The sequence below is a fragment of the Capricornis sumatraensis genome, chromosome 9, assembly GCF_032405125.1.
Source record: "Capricornis sumatraensis isolate serow.1 chromosome 9, serow.2, whole genome shotgun sequence".
Taxonomy (NCBI): Eukaryota; Metazoa; Chordata; class Mammalia; order Artiodactyla; family Bovidae; genus Capricornis; species Capricornis sumatraensis.
The window spans coordinates 30,639,784-30,657,263 of record NC_091077.1 but is presented as its reverse complement, the minus strand read 5'-3'; the positions used below and the strand labels follow the sequence as shown (position 1 = coordinate 30,657,263).

The following is a 17,480-nucleotide window of genomic DNA, read 5'->3' as shown; positions in this document are numbered from 1 at the left end:
CTATAATAGACACCCTAACAGTTTATTCAGTAGAGAAATCACATTATGCTCATAGTCATGCAAAAAACTAGATGGCAAATACAGTAAAAAGTACATGTTCTTTGCATGGGGCAGTAGCAATGGCTTATGTGCTTTCTGACGTTTGAAGACTTAAAGCACTTTTTATGTAAAGAGGACATTTGCTTCTAATTTCCTCCTATGTTACCTCTAAAATTTTTTTAATAATTTTTTTCTAAGTAGTTTATAAAGAAATATAGAGAAAAGTTAGAAGACAAAAAAGTTTAAAAATTACAAAGAGAAAAGAGTTTTAAAAATCCTACCATTGGCCTTTGTTTTATGTCATTCTACATTTTGTTGATTTTGTTTTATGAGAATGTATTTACATAATTGAGATCGTGCTGCATACAGAATTTCTCCTTTTTTCCTTAAAAAGTGTAGCATTAGTCTTAATGAATGCATGCTATAGCTTTACAACCATTTGGGGACATCCAAGTTGCTTCCAGTGTTTTGCTATCATAAATAATGCTGTAATTTTCATCTTTATACATAAAACTTATCCAATATTGCTGTATTAGACAAAGGCTTTGGGTTATAAGTCACAAGAAATCAATTCGCCCTGGTTTAAGCAAATGAGGGAATGTAATAGGTTGGGTAACTGAAAAGCTGGGGGTGGAGACTGGCTTCAGGCTGGCTGGACTCAGAGACTGAGCAGCGTCTTCTAACATCAATCTTTCCGTCTTCCCTTCCTGATTTCATTCTCACGCCTGCTCTTTCTCCTCTTCCCTTAGCTCTGTCCTGGTATTTCCCACACAACTCTCAGAGCTGAGGCTCACTCATATGGCTAGGATCAAACACATATCCCTGAGCCCGTCACTGGGGCCAGGGCAAGGGAATGCTCCAGCTGGTCTACAGGACCTCCCCACCTCTCCCACCTGACTCTTCCACCACCCTCTCTGCACACCTGGACCTTCAGCTGTTTCTGGAACTCTCTAGCCTGCTGTTCATCCAGGACCACAGCTCTGGTCCCCTCTGCCTCGCTCACTCACCCCAGTGTCCCCATGGCTTGCCGTTCCCTCACTCCCTTCAGGTCCTACCAGGGACTCCCCTGACCACCTCTTCACTCTCTAGTCACTCTCCTGGCCTGTTTCTCTTCATGGATGTATAACCACCTGATGTTGTTATATATTCACGTGGCATGTATTTGAATTATTTGTCTGCTTCCAAGGGAACCATGAGGGCTGTTTGTTTGCAACTCTCTCCAGCATCTAATATTTATCAAGTGAGTTAATGAATGAGTTTGCCAGACCAGGCATGTACCTGTCTGAAGGGTCAGCACACCCTAAGGATAAGAAATGCCTGCGGGGATGATGTGATTCCTCAAAGAAAACCGGTGGCCATCTCCAGATCAAGGGGGACTGGATGCCAGACTGACCACAGCAGTGTCACATTTTTAAGTTCAGATCACTTTTCTACAGCAAGGTCCCAGGAGTGGATCGTCAATGGATATGAATGTTTTGAATTTCCAGGTATGTACCTTAGCCTTGTTGTTTAGTCAGTCACTGACTCTGCAACCTCATGGACTGTAGCCTTCCAGGGTCCTCTGTCCATGGGATTTCCCAGCAAGAAATACTGGAGTGGGTTGTCATTTCCTTCTTCAGGGGATGTTCCCAACCAGGGATCAAACCTGGATCTCCCTGCATTCTTTGCCATCTGAGCCACCAAGGAAGCCCTCATACTTTAGCCTTCCGGCCCCCTAACCTCCTTATGGTAGGCAAAATAATCTTAAATGCAGATCACATCATGCCCCCCACTTCTTAAGCCCAAGAGCTCTCCATTGTACTGGAAATAAAAGAAAAGCTGTGCTCTGGCCCCAGGCCCCGAAGGCTCTGCACTCAGCCTTACTCTGTGACCCTCAGCCTACAGCACACTGGCTTGCTCTTCTGGGCCCTCTCACTGTACCTCAGGATCCTCGTATTTTCTCTCCCCATTGGCATGAAGACCTGTATCTGGCCTGACAGCTACCACTTCTGTCTCCTCCAAGCTCAACTCAAATGTCCCCTCAGGAGGCCACCTGAACAGCCCCCTCCACCTACACCCCAGCCTCTCCAGCAGACCTGTTGTGTTCTCTCTACAGTATCAACACCCTTTTATATGGCACCTCATTTAATCTGTCTTCATCATTAGACATCTGACATCATTAGAATGTCAATTCCGTGATGCTGGTCACTGTCCACTGCTGTATTCCCAAACTCAAAACTTGCATGTGGCATGTTAAAGGGATTTTAATGAATTTTTTTGGAAAAATAATGAAAAACTGCTTTTAGGAGGCTTGCAGCAATTAATACTCCCATCAACAGTATGAGTACTCATCATCTTATCTCTCATTGAAGCAGTTTTCTTAGAACAGTGCTCAAGAGATGGAATTCTGGGGGACCCTCACAGCTTGAGCCCTGCAGGAAAAGCAATGGGATTGTTCTGTGATCCCTACCACTCCCGTCTGAACAGAGCGTAGGCACACTCTGGTACAGCCAGGTATGTTACAACAAGAGCCACCAACAGGATTTTATTTTCCCATCCAGTTTAAGTGTAGCCTGAACCTTCATCCCTATTATGTAAGTGGGGGAAAAAAAAAAAAAAGATTCCTTTCTGTGGCAACTAGACTCCAGTGAACTTTTTAGACATATTACATTGAGTAATAAATAGGTGAATAATCAACTCGAGTGTCTGGAATGTGGATGGGCATCACTTCTGTGCATTCTTATCACAAATTATCCAGTTTTGTTAATATTTTGAATTGCAGAACCTTTATTAATCTGTTCACTGATGACATTAAAATGCATATATTTCTGTACATTAATTTTTTAAAAGAACTTTAGGTTAAAAAATGTCTTTCAAAAATAATTGATTTATATAAAAAGTATTTAATATAGAGAATAAGCACCTTTCAAAGGTAAAAGTCCCTGTGACACAGATAATACTAATCAAATCTCCCTTTACGTGAAAAGAATTTCTGTTTGAATACAAAATAATACACTTCTTGTCGCCATCTTTTTCAGACAAACCTTCAGCATCACTCAATTTGGGGATCACACTTAATCCAGCTAAGTAATGATTGTGTGTCTGTTCTTCAAAAGAAGATACCAAATACAAAGTTTCTAGCTTAAAAATAGCACCACTGGAGGAAAGGGATGTCTTTTAAGTGCAAAGTCCCTCAACAAGTGATTTACCAAAATTCATGATAACTAAATTTTGAGTGGTTGATTGTTATAACCTTTCTGTAATCTGGAGTAGAAAAGAGAATAAAATTGAAAAACAAAGCAAAACAGTAACTTTGAAGAATCAGCCCATACACACACACACCCCCCTGCCAGACTGTGTTCTTAGTTGCATCACCAGTCAGCGACCTCTACCACAAAGGGCGTTTTCACATCTATCTTGCCGCTGTTGACGATGGAGCAGTCGGTGAATGGGCGGTCGTGCCCGTCAGTTGCCTGCAGTTCTATAGAGTGGACCACTGTCTGGTGAGAGAAAAGGAGACCCGTGGATCACTTCTGACCAGCAACTATGATGATCAAGAGGTAAAATCAATGTGAAGTCTGAGCCCTAGTGGGAAATAAGTTTTCATTTTTTATGATTACAAAAACCATGCAAGCTAACTATGGAAAACTTAGGAAATCTATATATAACAGATAAAATTTACCTACAAGCTTGCTAATCAGTGAGCATATTTGTGTGTTTCCTCTCTTCTTTTTATTAGCAACCTAGCTCTAATAAATACTATTTCTATTCACTTGTTATACAGCCCAACTTAAGAGTTAACATGGAATTGGAGGTAATTTCAGCTCCACTCTGTAAGAGGTCTAAGCATAAGAAAATGAGCCAGAAAGCAGATTTAGTAATGGAGCCAGTTCTGAGTTGGCCCATTTTAAAGCTGACTCCAGTGATCTACATGTTGTACGTGTGTGTACCCAGTCACTTAGTTGTGTCTGACTCTTTGCAACCCGATGAACTGTATGTAGCCTGCCAGGCTCCTCTGTCCATGGCATTCTCCAGGCAAGAATACTGGAGTGGGCTGCCATTTCCTCCTCCTGGGGATATTCCTAATCCAGGAATTAAACCTGCATCTCTTGCGTCTCATCTCCTGCATTGACAGGCCGATTCTTTACCACTAGTGCCACCTGGGAAGCTGAATCTACAGGTTGAGTCTGATGCTAATGTAATCTCTACCCCACGGGCTTCCCTGGTGGCTCAGACAGTAAAGGATCCGCCTGCAATGCGGGAGACCTGGGTTCAATCCCTGGGGTGGAAAGATCCCCTGGAGAAGGGAACGCTACCCACTCCAGTATTCTGGTCTGAAGAATTCCATGGACTGTATAGTCCATGGGGTCACAAAGAATCAGACACGACTGAGCGACTTTCACTCACTACCCTGCCAATGGTATAAAGACCCCTTTCTCTACTCTGGATGGTTTCACAGCCCATGGACCATTGTGTCTCATACAAGGCAAGGACTAAGCTAGTAGATCTCTCATGAGTTTCTAAAATAGGTTGAAACAAAATAGCAACAAAGTTTCTCAGTGCTTTGGACATGGTGTCAGCTAATCCACACTAATTTAAGATAAGAGATCAGCATTCTTCTAATAATAATACATATTTCTAAATAGATTGTGTGTTTGGATTCTTATGTGCATATGTGTACCTAAAGCAGCAGCTACACACCTGAATTACCTGTGGCAGCTTAAAAACTGCTTATTTAATGGTTGAAATGGAAATTTCTATGTTGGATATATTTGACCACAATTTTTAACATGCTTGTTTGCAGGCCCACCTGTGAAGGTTCTGATTCTACAAGTCTGGGGTGAGGTCCAATGTTAAGAAAACCACCTAGACAATCTCTGGAGGGTCAGGGGATGGAAGTCAGGAGATTGTGAAAATTCCTTGAAACTGTATGACACACACACTTTCTTATTTTCCTTCTAGAGACAGTTTATAGTTTTCAATAGTTTCTCAAAGTAGTTTATGACTCATAAAATGTTCAGGACTATTTGTCTAGGACCAGGAAGCAGATCTCCCAGGATGCATGCCAATGGTGGAGGGAGGTTAACACAGCCAACCAGGACACCAAGACATAAGATCCAGAAGACCAGAAGGAAAACCATGACCGGAAGAAGGAAGCCCCAGATGCGTACTCTTCATTTTTCTTACAGCCTAGGAAATGGCAACCCACTCCAGTGTTCTTGCCTGGAGAATCCCAGGGACGGGGGAGCCTGGTGGGCTGCCGTCTCTGGGGTCGCAAAGAGTTGGACACAACTGAAGTGACTTAGCAGCAGCAGCAGCAGCATTAAAGTGAAAGTGAAGTTGCTCAGTCATGTCCGACTCTTCGTGACACCATGGACTGTAGCCTACCAGCCTCCTCTGTCTATGGAATTTTCCAGGCAAGAGCACTGGAGTAGGTTGCCATTTCCTTCTCCGGGGGAATCTTCGAGACCCAGGGATTGAACCCAGGTCTCCCGCATTGCAGGCAGACACTTTACCATCTGAGCCACAAGGGAAGCATTATATTGTATTCAAAAATGCTCACTTGAATCAGTTTACATTTAAAATACTTGGAATCTGATTAGACTCAGCAGTTAAAACTCCAAACAGTTTTAACACATGCATAACTATGTTTAACTCATTTAAAAAGCAGTCAGAGGCTGGAGACTAGGATTCCTTGCTATTCAAGAATACATTCTTTTGAGGACACTGGTTTATGAAAATGTAGGCATGTCCTTCACTGTGATGGGACCTAAAGTGATATATTAAGTGACATTTCTTTGCCCCCTTTGCTTCTCATCCCGCTTGTTATTTAATCATCAAGTTGTGTCCAACTCTTTGGGACCCTGTGGACTGTAGCCCACCAGGCTTCTCTATGAGATTTCCCAGGCAAGAACACTGGAGTGAGTTGTCATTTCCTTCTCCAGGGGATCTTCCCAACCAAGGGATCAAACCTGCATCTCCTGCACTGGCAGGCAGATTCTTTACTACTGAGCCACCTTGGAAGCCCTATCTCACTTGCCAATGAGAATTATTTGACAGTTCTGGTTGAACACATCTTTGCCTTGTAAGGGAGGTTCTGAGTCAGCCAGCTCAGTTCCTGCCCTTTAGTTGGGAATGGAATCAGAATAACAGGTAGGAGTTGTGGGAGGACTACAGTGAGTGAGGTCAGTTTGTTTGCATTTGGATGCGTTCACATGAAAACAATGAAATACGGCAGAGGGAAGGGACTCAAGGATGCTCCAGGGTTGTACCGGCAGACCTTACAGCTGCCAGTTGAGGAGCTGGAAGAGCATCTTGGGGCAGCTGCTAAGGAGGAGAAATGCAGGGAGTGGAAGAGACTGAGGATTTTAAGAATTCTTCCTGTGGATTATGAATTGGACCCCTTTGATGTTCTTTCAGACACAGGAGCATAAATTTGAATTCTCTTCAGGAATTCTGGTGGTTATACTGTGTGCCTCTGAAAGTGACTTATATCTGTACTAAGCTACGTGGGCTCAGAGTTTTTAAAAATATTTTAAATGGTGGTAAGGAACACATGGAGAAGAAAATAGCAACCCAATCCAGTATTCTTGCCTGGAAAACCCTATGGACAGAAGAGCCTGGCAGGCTACAGCCCATGAGGTTGCAGAGAATCAGATACGACTGAGCAACTGAGCACAAGAAACACATAACGTGTAATTACCATCTCAGCCACTTCCAAGTGTAACTTTAAGTTCATTAGTTTAAGCATATTCACATTATTGCACAACTAAATCTCCAGAAGTTTTTCATCTTGTAAAACTGAAGATTCTTAGAGATGCTCACTGAACACCAGCTCCCCATTTCTTCATCCCCCAGCCCCTGGAAACCATCATCTTGCCTTATGTTCCCATGTACTTGACTACTTTAGATTCCTCATTTGAATGGAATCAGTCTTTTTGTGACAGGCTTACTTTACTTAACAAGACATTCTCAAGATTTATCCATGTTCTAGCAAGAGACAGGATTTCCTTCCTTGTTAAGTTTAAATGATATTTCATTGTACCTACAGGATTTCATTTGGTTATATTAAAATGAGTTTCTAATTATATCTAATAGTATGATAAATTAAGGACTCAACTTCTCCCCCAGCTTCTGCTCCAATACTCCTAACAATTAAAATACCGTGTGTGTGTGTGTGTTAAGTCGCTTCAGTCATGTCTGACTCTCTGTGAGCCCATGGAGTGTAGCCCACCAGGCTGCTGTGTCCATGGGATTCTCCAGGCATGAACACTGGAGTGAGTTGCCATGCCCTTCTCTAGGGGATCTTCCCAACTCAGGGTCTGAATCCACGTACCATATATACTTTATTCACCTTTGAGGAGGCCAGTCAGCATATAATTATGGCTCTCTAAGAAGCATAATTTGAGAGCAAATTACTAAGAGTACTTTCATTATAAAGCTTTAAATGAGAAAAAATAATATATCAAGTTACCATTCCATCGAGGACTTTTCCAAATACCACATGTTTGCCATCCAGCCAGGTGGGCTTGGTCAAGGTGATAAAGAACTGAGAGCCATTGGTGTCAGGCCCAGCATTGGCCATGCTGACCCACCCAATGCCATAATGCTTCAGTTTGAAGTTCTCATCTGGGAATGTCTCCCCATAAATGCTTATACCTGGGTGAGACAAAAGAAAAAGGATAGGGTCAACAGATGTTATACAAAAGTAAATTTTTCAAAGGGAAGTATAAGGTTTGAATAGAGCTGGTTAAGAGAACCCTATAGAAGATGGGAATGAGGAAGACAGTCAAACATAAAGAGCAATTAAGCAGAGGATAAAATTTACTCCTTAAGGAAACAGCACCAGGGACCAAAAGAAACCAACAAACAAAAGCCTTAAGTATGACACAAGAAGGCAAGATGCCCTCTGGCCTCAAACGAAGACCCAGACCTTGACCAAGCAAGTCAGTGATTTCACTTTGAAATGAGAAGGAATGGAAGGGCAAGATGGCATGGTAATGTCTGATGGAATGATGGGTAAGCCATCCTACTGACCTCATCTCTGTCCTGAGGGTCAGGTCACTTGTCCTGGGTCACTCATACCTCAGCAGCCAAGCCAACTGCAATATGCACTTAATATACACCCTTAGCCAGTCCTCATAACAGTCCTATAGGATAGGTTCTCTCATTCCCATTGTGAATGAGAAACTTATCAAACTTATCAAATGGGAGCTTATCAAACTTGAAAAAAGTAAAACTTGAACTTCTGGCTCCAATTCTGGTTCTCTCAGCACTTAGAGCCTCAGTACTAAGAAGCATAGTGCCAGCCTGGACGTCATTAGGCTTGATGACTTCAGGGTACAGAGGGTGACAGCAACTGGGAGCAGCCGGGGAGCCAGCCTTGAGCCAGAGGCAGGCATGGGGGCTGGAGACCTAGCACAGCACATTTTTCCTATAAAATAACAGTTCAGACCATCTGCTCCATCCCGCAACTCTGAGTGCCTGTGACACCCAACTTCTCTACTGCAGGTCACCTTATCCGTCAGTGGCCAACCTTAAAGTCTGGCTCAGTCAGCGCTCATGTTATCTCCTTCTTACTATGCAGTTCTTGTGAAGGACCAGGCAAAAAAGTTCCTTAAGACTTGGGTCTTACATGGGCATTTTTCTTCATTCATATACAACCAAAACCTCTTCATAGCTAACATAGTTAACTTTTCAAACAGGTTACCTCGAAAGTGTTGCCGTAGAGGAATAGTAAGGACATTTTGTGAATCCTGATGATTTTTCTTCTTAAGGTGTACATCTTGGGATATACACCTTCTAAATAAATTAACTGGATATTTTAACAACTTCACTGCTTTGTAACTCTTATTTTATATTAATCTGAGTATTAATATTTAATAATTTAAGGAACCCTGCCTTTTTTTTTTTTTTTTGGTAGACGAGGTCAAATGTAATTCATCTTCCTAAGGAAAAAAAAAGAATCCAATCCTGGCTCAGTTAGAAGGACCAGAAGTGAATACCAAAGGTAAGCAATTTATAGCTGGTTGGTAAGTGACATACGAAGTGGCCTGGCAGGAAAGTTCTGCCTACAGAGAGGTCTAGGCTAAATTTAAATGATCCAAAAGGTCCTATCTCCAAAACTCAGAGAATTTTAATTCTGTACATGCATGTGCATGTGCACACACACACACACACACACACACACACACACACGGCAGAGAGAGCGGAGAGAGAAAGAAAGAGGAACAGAAGAGAGAACACTGAAGTGCCATCACCATTCCTGCTGGGGCGCAGGCAGGACTGCGGAGTGCCAGTCCCGAGGGGACCAGCACTGGAACCAGGCTTTTCCACCAGAGACCCAGCTCTGCAGCAGCCCCATTCAACCAAGTAACCTGGACATGTTCCTCTGATCCAGTCTACCTTCCCACACCCAGCAGCACTTCCACCGGTGTCTTGGCAAATCCAAGCATTTAATGACAGCCAGTTTGTTATTTTAAAAAAACCATTGCAATAAACATAAAATCAACAATAGTGTTTGAAAATGGCTTGTTTCTTTAAAACGTAAGCCATTTACTATCTACCAAACCCAGTATTTGCTGAATTAAAAATCTTAAGTAAATAAAAATAAGTATATAAAGTACTTAAAGTACTCAAATAAAAATTTGGTATAGTTCCATATTGTATGTATGTTCAGGAAAAGAACTCACTACATTTATGAGAAAAAGACCAGGGAGCCGGGCAGCTGGAATCCTCAGTGAGAAACAATAAGCTCAGTTATATTTGAAATTCTATAAACTGAATTATGGGTTCTTTATTGAATTCTAATGGTGTTGATAAAAATTAATTTATACTGTAATTGTGACAAGTGGTCTATTACTTAATTTTTTATTACTGCAAAAGCTGATGATAAAAAGAGAATTTTGAAAGAAGGAGGTAAATTCACCTGTGATCCTGCCACCTAAATACCAGTCTCATCATTCTGGCATGATGCTTCTGGACCACTGCCACCACCCCCACCCGCAAAATGCACTTCTGCAGCTGGCTGTCCCCTCCGGGCACATGGCTTTTCAGTCTACCTCTCCTTGCTATGACAGACTTCTTTCCATATTGCTACATACCAGGAATCTAGGATTTTCATAAGTGCAAAACAGCCGACTAAATGAATACATCTCCACTAAAGAAGGATGATGAATACCCAAGCAAAGACTGTTTAAAATTAGGAGGCCTCACTCATTCACACCTACCAAGATTTTGTTAGATGAGGCCCCCCACCCCCAACCAAAAACTCTTATCTTTCTGGAAGAATTAAGTTTGTCTTTTTGACTTTGTTCCTTTGAAGCTGGGAGTTCAATATGCTGGGCAAATATACCATCTTAGTCTTAGGTTTCACTTGGGTAAGCAGGAAAGGAAAAGTTTAAGAGACAACGTTACCACCAGTGCCATCTCCCCGGGTGAAGTCTCCTCCTTGAATCATGAAATCTTTGATGACGCGATGAAATTTGCTTCCTTTATATCCATATCCTTTCTAAAGAGATTATGTCAATTGAATACACAAGCAGATATAACCCATACTGTAAGATAAACCCCAGTGTTTATCTGGAAATGACAAAATGAGAAAATTACACAAAATATCTACAGAACTACAGTAGGTACCTACAATAGTTTACTGACAGATATTTATCATTAGCTGACTGAAAAATAAATAAACTAGGGAAGCAAAATACTAACATGCACAAGTAAAAAGAGAGAAGCCTGCATTTTCACTTAATGACTGCTTCACTTTCTAGAACCTTGAGGAAACTGAGTGCTTAAAGAATACAGATTTTATAGAAAAACAAAGTAAAATATTATTAGATGTCTCAGATTCATCTCATCTGCTAATTTAATGCTTATTTTCCCAGATATAACTTTTTTTTACATTTACATTTTTTAAAAGGTATTTATTTTTAATTGGAGGATAATTGTTTTTTCTGCCATGCATCAACATGACTCAGCCAATGTGCCCTCCCTCTGGAACCTCCCTCCCACCTCCCACCTCATCCCACCCCTCTAGGTTGTCACAGAGCCCCAGTTTGAGTTCCCCGAGACATGCAGCAAATTCCCACTGGTTCCATGCTATTCTCTCCATTCATCCCCCAGAATACATCAGTATGTTTGGCTTAAAAGGAGGAAGATTCAATTCTGTGCACAGTTAAAGGGGATAAAACTGAGGCATACCTCTCCTGTTGCCAGAGCGACAAAATTTTCCACAGTCTTGGGCACGACTTTTCCAAAGAGGCCAATTACGATTCTGCCAACATCTTTATCTCCAATCCTCACGTCAAAGAAGACCTGCATGGGGGTGAAAGGCAGAGCACCAGGTCACACTGCGGAAAAGCCACAGTACAAGGTAAGTGCACGTGACAGTCTGAGAACAGACCCACGTGTGAGGGCCCCGGCCACCAGCATTTTATAAAGGAGGGGGTGAAGGAGCAAGAGATAAATCAAAGGAGTTCTGAAACCATTTTTGTGGGTGCATTTCACTCGCAAATATTCATTCACCAAACCATTATGGCGCACCATCACTGAGTCAGACACTGTGCTACGAACTGGGTTTAAAGTTGGACTCGGTACTGTCAGAATGAGCCAGTAACGTCTTCAAGAATTCCTCTCCCCCAAGTACTGTCGCCTCGGTTCCTAGCTCTGTGGACAAAACTAGGGGTTGAGAGTGGAGACTACTGCTCTTCTGAAAGGTGATGATCCCCAGTCTTGGCAGGAGAAAAAAAAAACTGGTGAGGAAAGAAATAGTCTAGCCGTCCAGATTTATTTTTTTGTAACTTCGAGCAGCACCAAATTCCCAGTGAGTTCTCAATAGATGTCTGCTGTCAAGGGGCCTGTGAAAGATGATCAAAACACACAGCCCTGCTCCAAAAGGCCTGCCACTCACATCTAAACACACTAAGACACGCGGGCCTCTGCTGCGTCCTAAGTACAGCAAACATTGCACGCTGGTCCTGCCAGAACCATTTACGCTGTACACTTGAGGCACCAAGTCCAGTCCTCAAGTTCCCAAAGTTGCCCAAGTAGAATGTGCCTTTTCTCTGTCACAGCATTTTAAAACAGAAGAGAGCAAGCACAACTCCAGAAGTCAGTCACTTCTTTCTTGACAGATATGCTTAAAAGTTCTCTTGGACTTTTTTTTAACTGTTTCACCTAAAACGAAATTATATATGTTCTGCTTCACAAATCACTGTGTTAAGATGATTTCTAGATAGAACGTTTGAAAAGGCCGCAGGGTCAAAGGGCATTCTGTTAGCAAGTTTAGATAATATGAACCAATTCACTATCTGAATGGGTAAAAAAACAAAAGACATTCAAGAGATGGCTTTAAAAAAATTTAAGAAGGTGTCAAAGAGAAAAGATGTCACACAGTTTAGAAAAATCGCAAAGTAAAGACTGTCAAGCTTTAGTTCAAGACAAGAGCCTCTACCAATACATCAGGACGTCTTTCATAGGATGATGTGATATTTAATGTTCCATGTGGCATTTTGCAATTTTACATGGCCAGAGCTGCAAAAAACTGTTATTATTATTTATATGCTAAAAGTTTAGGGAATGCATAAAAGACCAGGCCCTTGAGATTGGGCAGTGCAGTGAACGGGACAATTCAGGAAGTTCCATTAATGCCCACAAGAGCCTGGCATGCAGCCTGGGGTAAAAGAAGCAGTTTTCCAAAGGGATTTCCAAATCAAGGTGTAAATTAAATAACAGGCAATAATGAAGAGGCTCCAGGACAAGAACTGGGTATGTAATCGTAAGGAAGCACCACATAAGCCTGCCAGACTTTTAAAATAAAGAAAAGAAAGCCTGTGAACATTTCAATGGCAAAGAGAATAAAATGTGGGAGGACAGCATGAGAAGATGAAGAAAAAGTGTCTATGTCACCCAGCGTAACTCTCCAATAACCATCTTGTTTTCCTACATGCGGCCTAGCACATGTATTAATATGATGTTTTTTCCCAAACCACAGCGTCCTTCAACTTCTTGCATGATGGCATGAAAATACAGCAGAGTTTCCCTAACTCTAATGGAAACAATAAAATCAAATCTTATTAAATACTTGTCAACGATCTCTGCAGAAGGCATTGTAAGGGTACAAGCGGAGGAAGTCGCTGTCCTCAGGGAGATTATGGAGAGAGACAGGCCAAGTACATGAACAGCCATAGCACAAGGCTGCGGGTGACAAGTACCCCAAGAACACTGAATACCAGTGTGCTGGAGGGATGCTGAGGGCTGAGGGAAGGTATCCTGACAGAGGTGTGATGGGATGCCAGCCTGGAAGGAGGGGACAAGAATGGGCACAAGCCCCACCTGGCAGTTCTTTCTGGAACCAAAGCACTGAGGCAAGAAAAGGGATCCATGCACAGAGAAGCGACACAACCCTTCTGACCACAACCGGCTGGGAAGGAAGGCTCTCACCCATTTCAGAAGGTAGAGGAAGGATCTGGCTAAGAGTTCCAAGTTTTGTTAGGCAATACTAGGAACGTGAAAGACAGAATTTCAATTTGAAGCTGCGTTCACCTGGACTGCGATTTGTCATGAATGTGACTCTCTCTGTCTAGGCAATTTCTACCTGAAGGGGTGGAAATGGCATTTTTAGATCCCCAGTGCCCAGCACAGTGTTAGCTCAAGCAGATACTAAAAAAAAAAAAAAAAGGCAACACTGAATGAAGACCAGGGCATACACACACCTAAACAGATGGTAAGGTGGGCCTGGGGTGGCTGCCAGGCAAACCCTCTTACCCTGAGATCATCTCTGACTTTTCTGCCTGTCCTTAGGAACAGGCCCTGTGAAAGGGAATGAGGCTACAAAGTCCCACAGAAGAGGAAGCACAGAGATAGTCATTGTGATGGGAAGTCAAGCTTTACAAGAAGGTATGTACAGGTAAAATTTCATAGTTAGAGGTGGTGATTATCTGTGGAGATCAGAGCAGGCTTCCTGGAAAAGGTGGCGCTTGAATTCCACATTGCACTTCAAGAGCTGGCCCTTGGTCCCTCCTTTCTCCCCTTGAGGCTGCCCTTGAAAGTCATCTGAAAATTATGGGGCACTAGAAGGTGAGAGCCTGGTGGGCTGCAGTCTGTGGGGTCGCTGAGAGTCGGGCACGATTGAGTGACTTCACTTTCACTTTTCACTTTCATGCATTGGAGAAGGAAATGGCAACCCACTCCAGTGTTCTTGCCTGGAGAATCCCAGGGATGGGGGAGCCTGGTGGGCTGCTGTCTATGGGGCTGCACAGAGTTGGACATGATTGAAGCGACTTAGCAGCAGCAGCAGCAGCAGCAGAGGGTGGGAAGAGATAGGGGAAGAGGCAAGACGACCTCACAGAGCCTGCCCCAAACCCTTGTAGGATTAACTGTGCTTCCATTTCCAAAGTAACTGGGGAAGACACCAAGTGCAGGAGCCTCGAGGTCAAGGAAACTGTTCTCAAGCCAGCTCTACCACTTATTGGCCATGGGGCCTTGGGCAACTCCAAGCCCCCGCTCCTCATCTGTACCTGCCCTGCCACGGGAGGATTAATAAGATAACACAAATAACACTAACAGTTGACCTCTTAAATCAGGAACTAGGGCTAAGCACTTTACCTGCTCTATCACATCTAATATGCAAAACCTTGCCAGCAGGTATTATTTCTATTTCCACTTACAGAGGAGGAGCCTCAGGCATTCTTGGTAACTTGTTATTACCTCAGGTGAAGCCTCTTAGCCACTCTGAGAACTGCAGAAAGTGCCAGCAACCTGTGACTTGAGCACAGCTGGAAAGATGGCAGCATTATTTTCTACACTCTCAGGTGCCTGACGCTGCACAGAGCCCATGGCATCTGCTGGAAAATGCAAGGGTGCAAATGCCAACTGGGTGGATTTTGAGACCAGTGAGTCTCTGAGACTGGGCAGGAGGCTGAGGTGGTGGCTGGCAGCAAGATTCACAGACAAGAAAGGGCCCTGGGAGAGACAGCACTTCATACCTCTCATTTACAGGTTCTTGTTTTCAAACACTATCAGAGGAAAAGCTAAAGACTGCTGGGGAAAACATACAATACACTAGAGTGATGGCCAATTCATCTACTTGTCCACACTCAGAGAAATCATTTTTAATATTTCCACTTCCCAACAGAGTAGTTGTCTTAAAATGCCCCACTGAAAAAGTAATTCAGCAGAGTCGAATCTGTGGCAGGACATGCCTGCACAGTTAGTTTTTAGAACTTCATGACAAATGGGGCGGGGGGAAAAAAGGAGATAGTGCTAAGTGACTATTCCAAACCTAGAGTGCATGAAAACTCACTCAGTGACAGCACCCTGGCTAAGAAGCCCCACTCTTCTTCCCCGCTCCCTGAGGTTCCCAACCACAGTTCATTTATCACCGCACCCCTGCAGCAGGGCCTTCCTGTTCACTCCTCACTCTCAGGCTACATCAGGTGTTGGGCTGTACCTCTCCCACCCTGTGTCCTCCCCGCTCCTCCAGTGCGGTCTGCAGTGGAGGACTGAAGCACACAACACTGTCATTTCTACTGGCAGGGGACCTATTGTTAAGACCACCTGCAGCTGCTCCTTCCAGATTCTAAGACACTCCTGCCAGTGGGTTTTCGAGAAGTAGTGATCACGGGCACCAAATCACTCCTTTCCTCCCTCTGTCTCTCCGGGCATCCTCCCTTATTTTCTAACCTTGGGTAAACGTGCTGAAAAAAGACCTGAAGCTGTTAAGGAGGCAGTCTAAGGCAGATCTCCACCCCACCACCTCCCATCGAGATTGAAAGGCTGGCCTCGGTCATGCAGGGGCCTCCTGGGCCTCGCTCAGCAGCATCCCAAGCCCTGTGTCTACTCCCCAGTCTGAAAAGCGCACCTCTCCCTCCCTGGCGGGGATTGATGGTGGTTCCTAAACACGAAAAGGAGGACAGTCCTTGGTTAAGCAAGGCCACGTAACGCCTACCCTACCCCAAGCGACAGGGGCTGGACCTGGGGCTCTGAGCGGCCGGGTGACATCCGCGGGGGCGGCCCAGCTGCAACCCCTCCTCTCGCAGCGCGTCTCCTTCGCCCTCCTGCATTCTTCCTGTTTCTATTCCCAAGTCCGCGCCACGCCGAAGGAAGTCCTCGGCTGTCTCCTCCCTAGAGAAAGGGCTCGCCGGTTCCGGAAGCTTCTCCCGGTTCGGGGGCTGGTGGCCACGTCGGATCACCAGCCCAGGAGATGACGCTCAGACAGCCCGCGGCGGGGGCGGGCTCGGCCTTGCGCCCCTAAAGTCTCCCAGGAGAGCGAGGGCGCCCCCCTACCCACGCGCGCGCGCGGGGACCCCCACCACTACCACCTAGCCCCGCGGCGGCCTCCCATCCTCTGCGCCTGGGAAGCCCCCTGATCGCCGCCCCTGCCCCTGAGGTTCCAGTCCCCACAGCTCCCCCATCCCCCCGGGCGGCACGAGGGGAACTTGCTGCCCGCTGCCCGGTCACCTTGGCCGTCACCGAGGGGCCTCGCTTGCGGAAGCCCGAGGCTCCCGCGGACGGTACGAGGGCGCTGAGCCCCGCGCAAAGCACGAGAGGGAGCAGCGGCCGGAGACCCGGGCCCATGATGAGCGGAGGCGGCGGCGGCAGCAGCGGCTGGGGCGCGACCGCAGACTCCTGGACTGCCGGCGGGACTCCTGGCCGGCTGCGCCTGCGCGCTCCCGGCTCGAGGGGCGGGGGGGATGGAGACGCGGCTCTCCGGGCAGGCCCGGAACCTCGGGCGCCTCCTCCCAGGTTCAGCCCAGCGACCCGAGCTAGGGACTCGGAGAGGCGCGCCATGGAGCGCGGAGCCGAGTCCAACCGCCGCGCGCGTGCAGGGTGCACTGGGCGCGGGCATCCGGAGCAAGCCGGCGCTGCTCGGATGATGCCTGATCGGTCCGGACCCGTGAGCTGAGGGATGCAGGCTGGGGCATCGCCGGGAACTTGCAGAGTAGACGCGTATTAAACCTGATGCAAAGTCGAGGACTCTCCAGGCTCCGGGTCATCCTGGCATCTTGCTTGCCGCGACGGGTCCCCCTCTGTGACCGCAGCCGCCGTTGGAGCCGAGCAGCCTCTGCCAAGCCTGCCAGCTTCCAGTGTTCCATCAGAGGCTTTAGCTAAGTTCTGGACTTCTCTCAGAACTCTTGAGACCCTGGATGTTTCTACTCGATTACACAGAACGAATGACCTCTAATTGAGATTATTCAAATTGGGGATATACTTTTTACAAACTTAAAAATTATGTTTAGAAATTAATGACATGGGGAAATACTCATATTTTTAAATGAAAAACTCATGTTGCAAAATCGGACCTCGATTGTGTAAATGTATAAAGGCATTTTAAAAACGGAAAGAAATGTACCAAAACATTTACAGAAGCTATGGTGGTGGGATAATAGGTTTTTGTTTTCTTTGCAATTTTCTGATTTCCCAGATGTTCTACATTGAACATGTAAGTATTTTATAATCAG

The 17,480-nt window shown here is 45.0% G+C and overlaps 1 protein-coding gene across 1 annotated transcript; it reads right to left on the bottom strand.

Annotated features, from left to right (window-relative positions):
- Nucleotides 1-2,846: 2,846 nt before the first annotated feature.
- On the bottom strand, nt 2,847-16,654 carry PPIC (peptidylprolyl isomerase C). Its single transcript, XM_068980488.1, has 5 exons — nt 16,480-16,654; nt 11,221-11,334; nt 10,435-10,528; nt 7,493-7,677; nt 2,847-3,518 (listed from the first exon to the last, which is right to left on the bottom strand). Exons 1-5 carry the CDS (start codon nt 16,594-16,596, stop codon nt 3,390-3,392), a joined length of 639 nt encoding a protein of 212 aa, XP_068836589.1. The 5' UTR covers nt 16,597-16,654; the 3' UTR covers nt 2,847-3,389.
- Nucleotides 16,655-17,480: the final 826 nt, after the last annotated feature.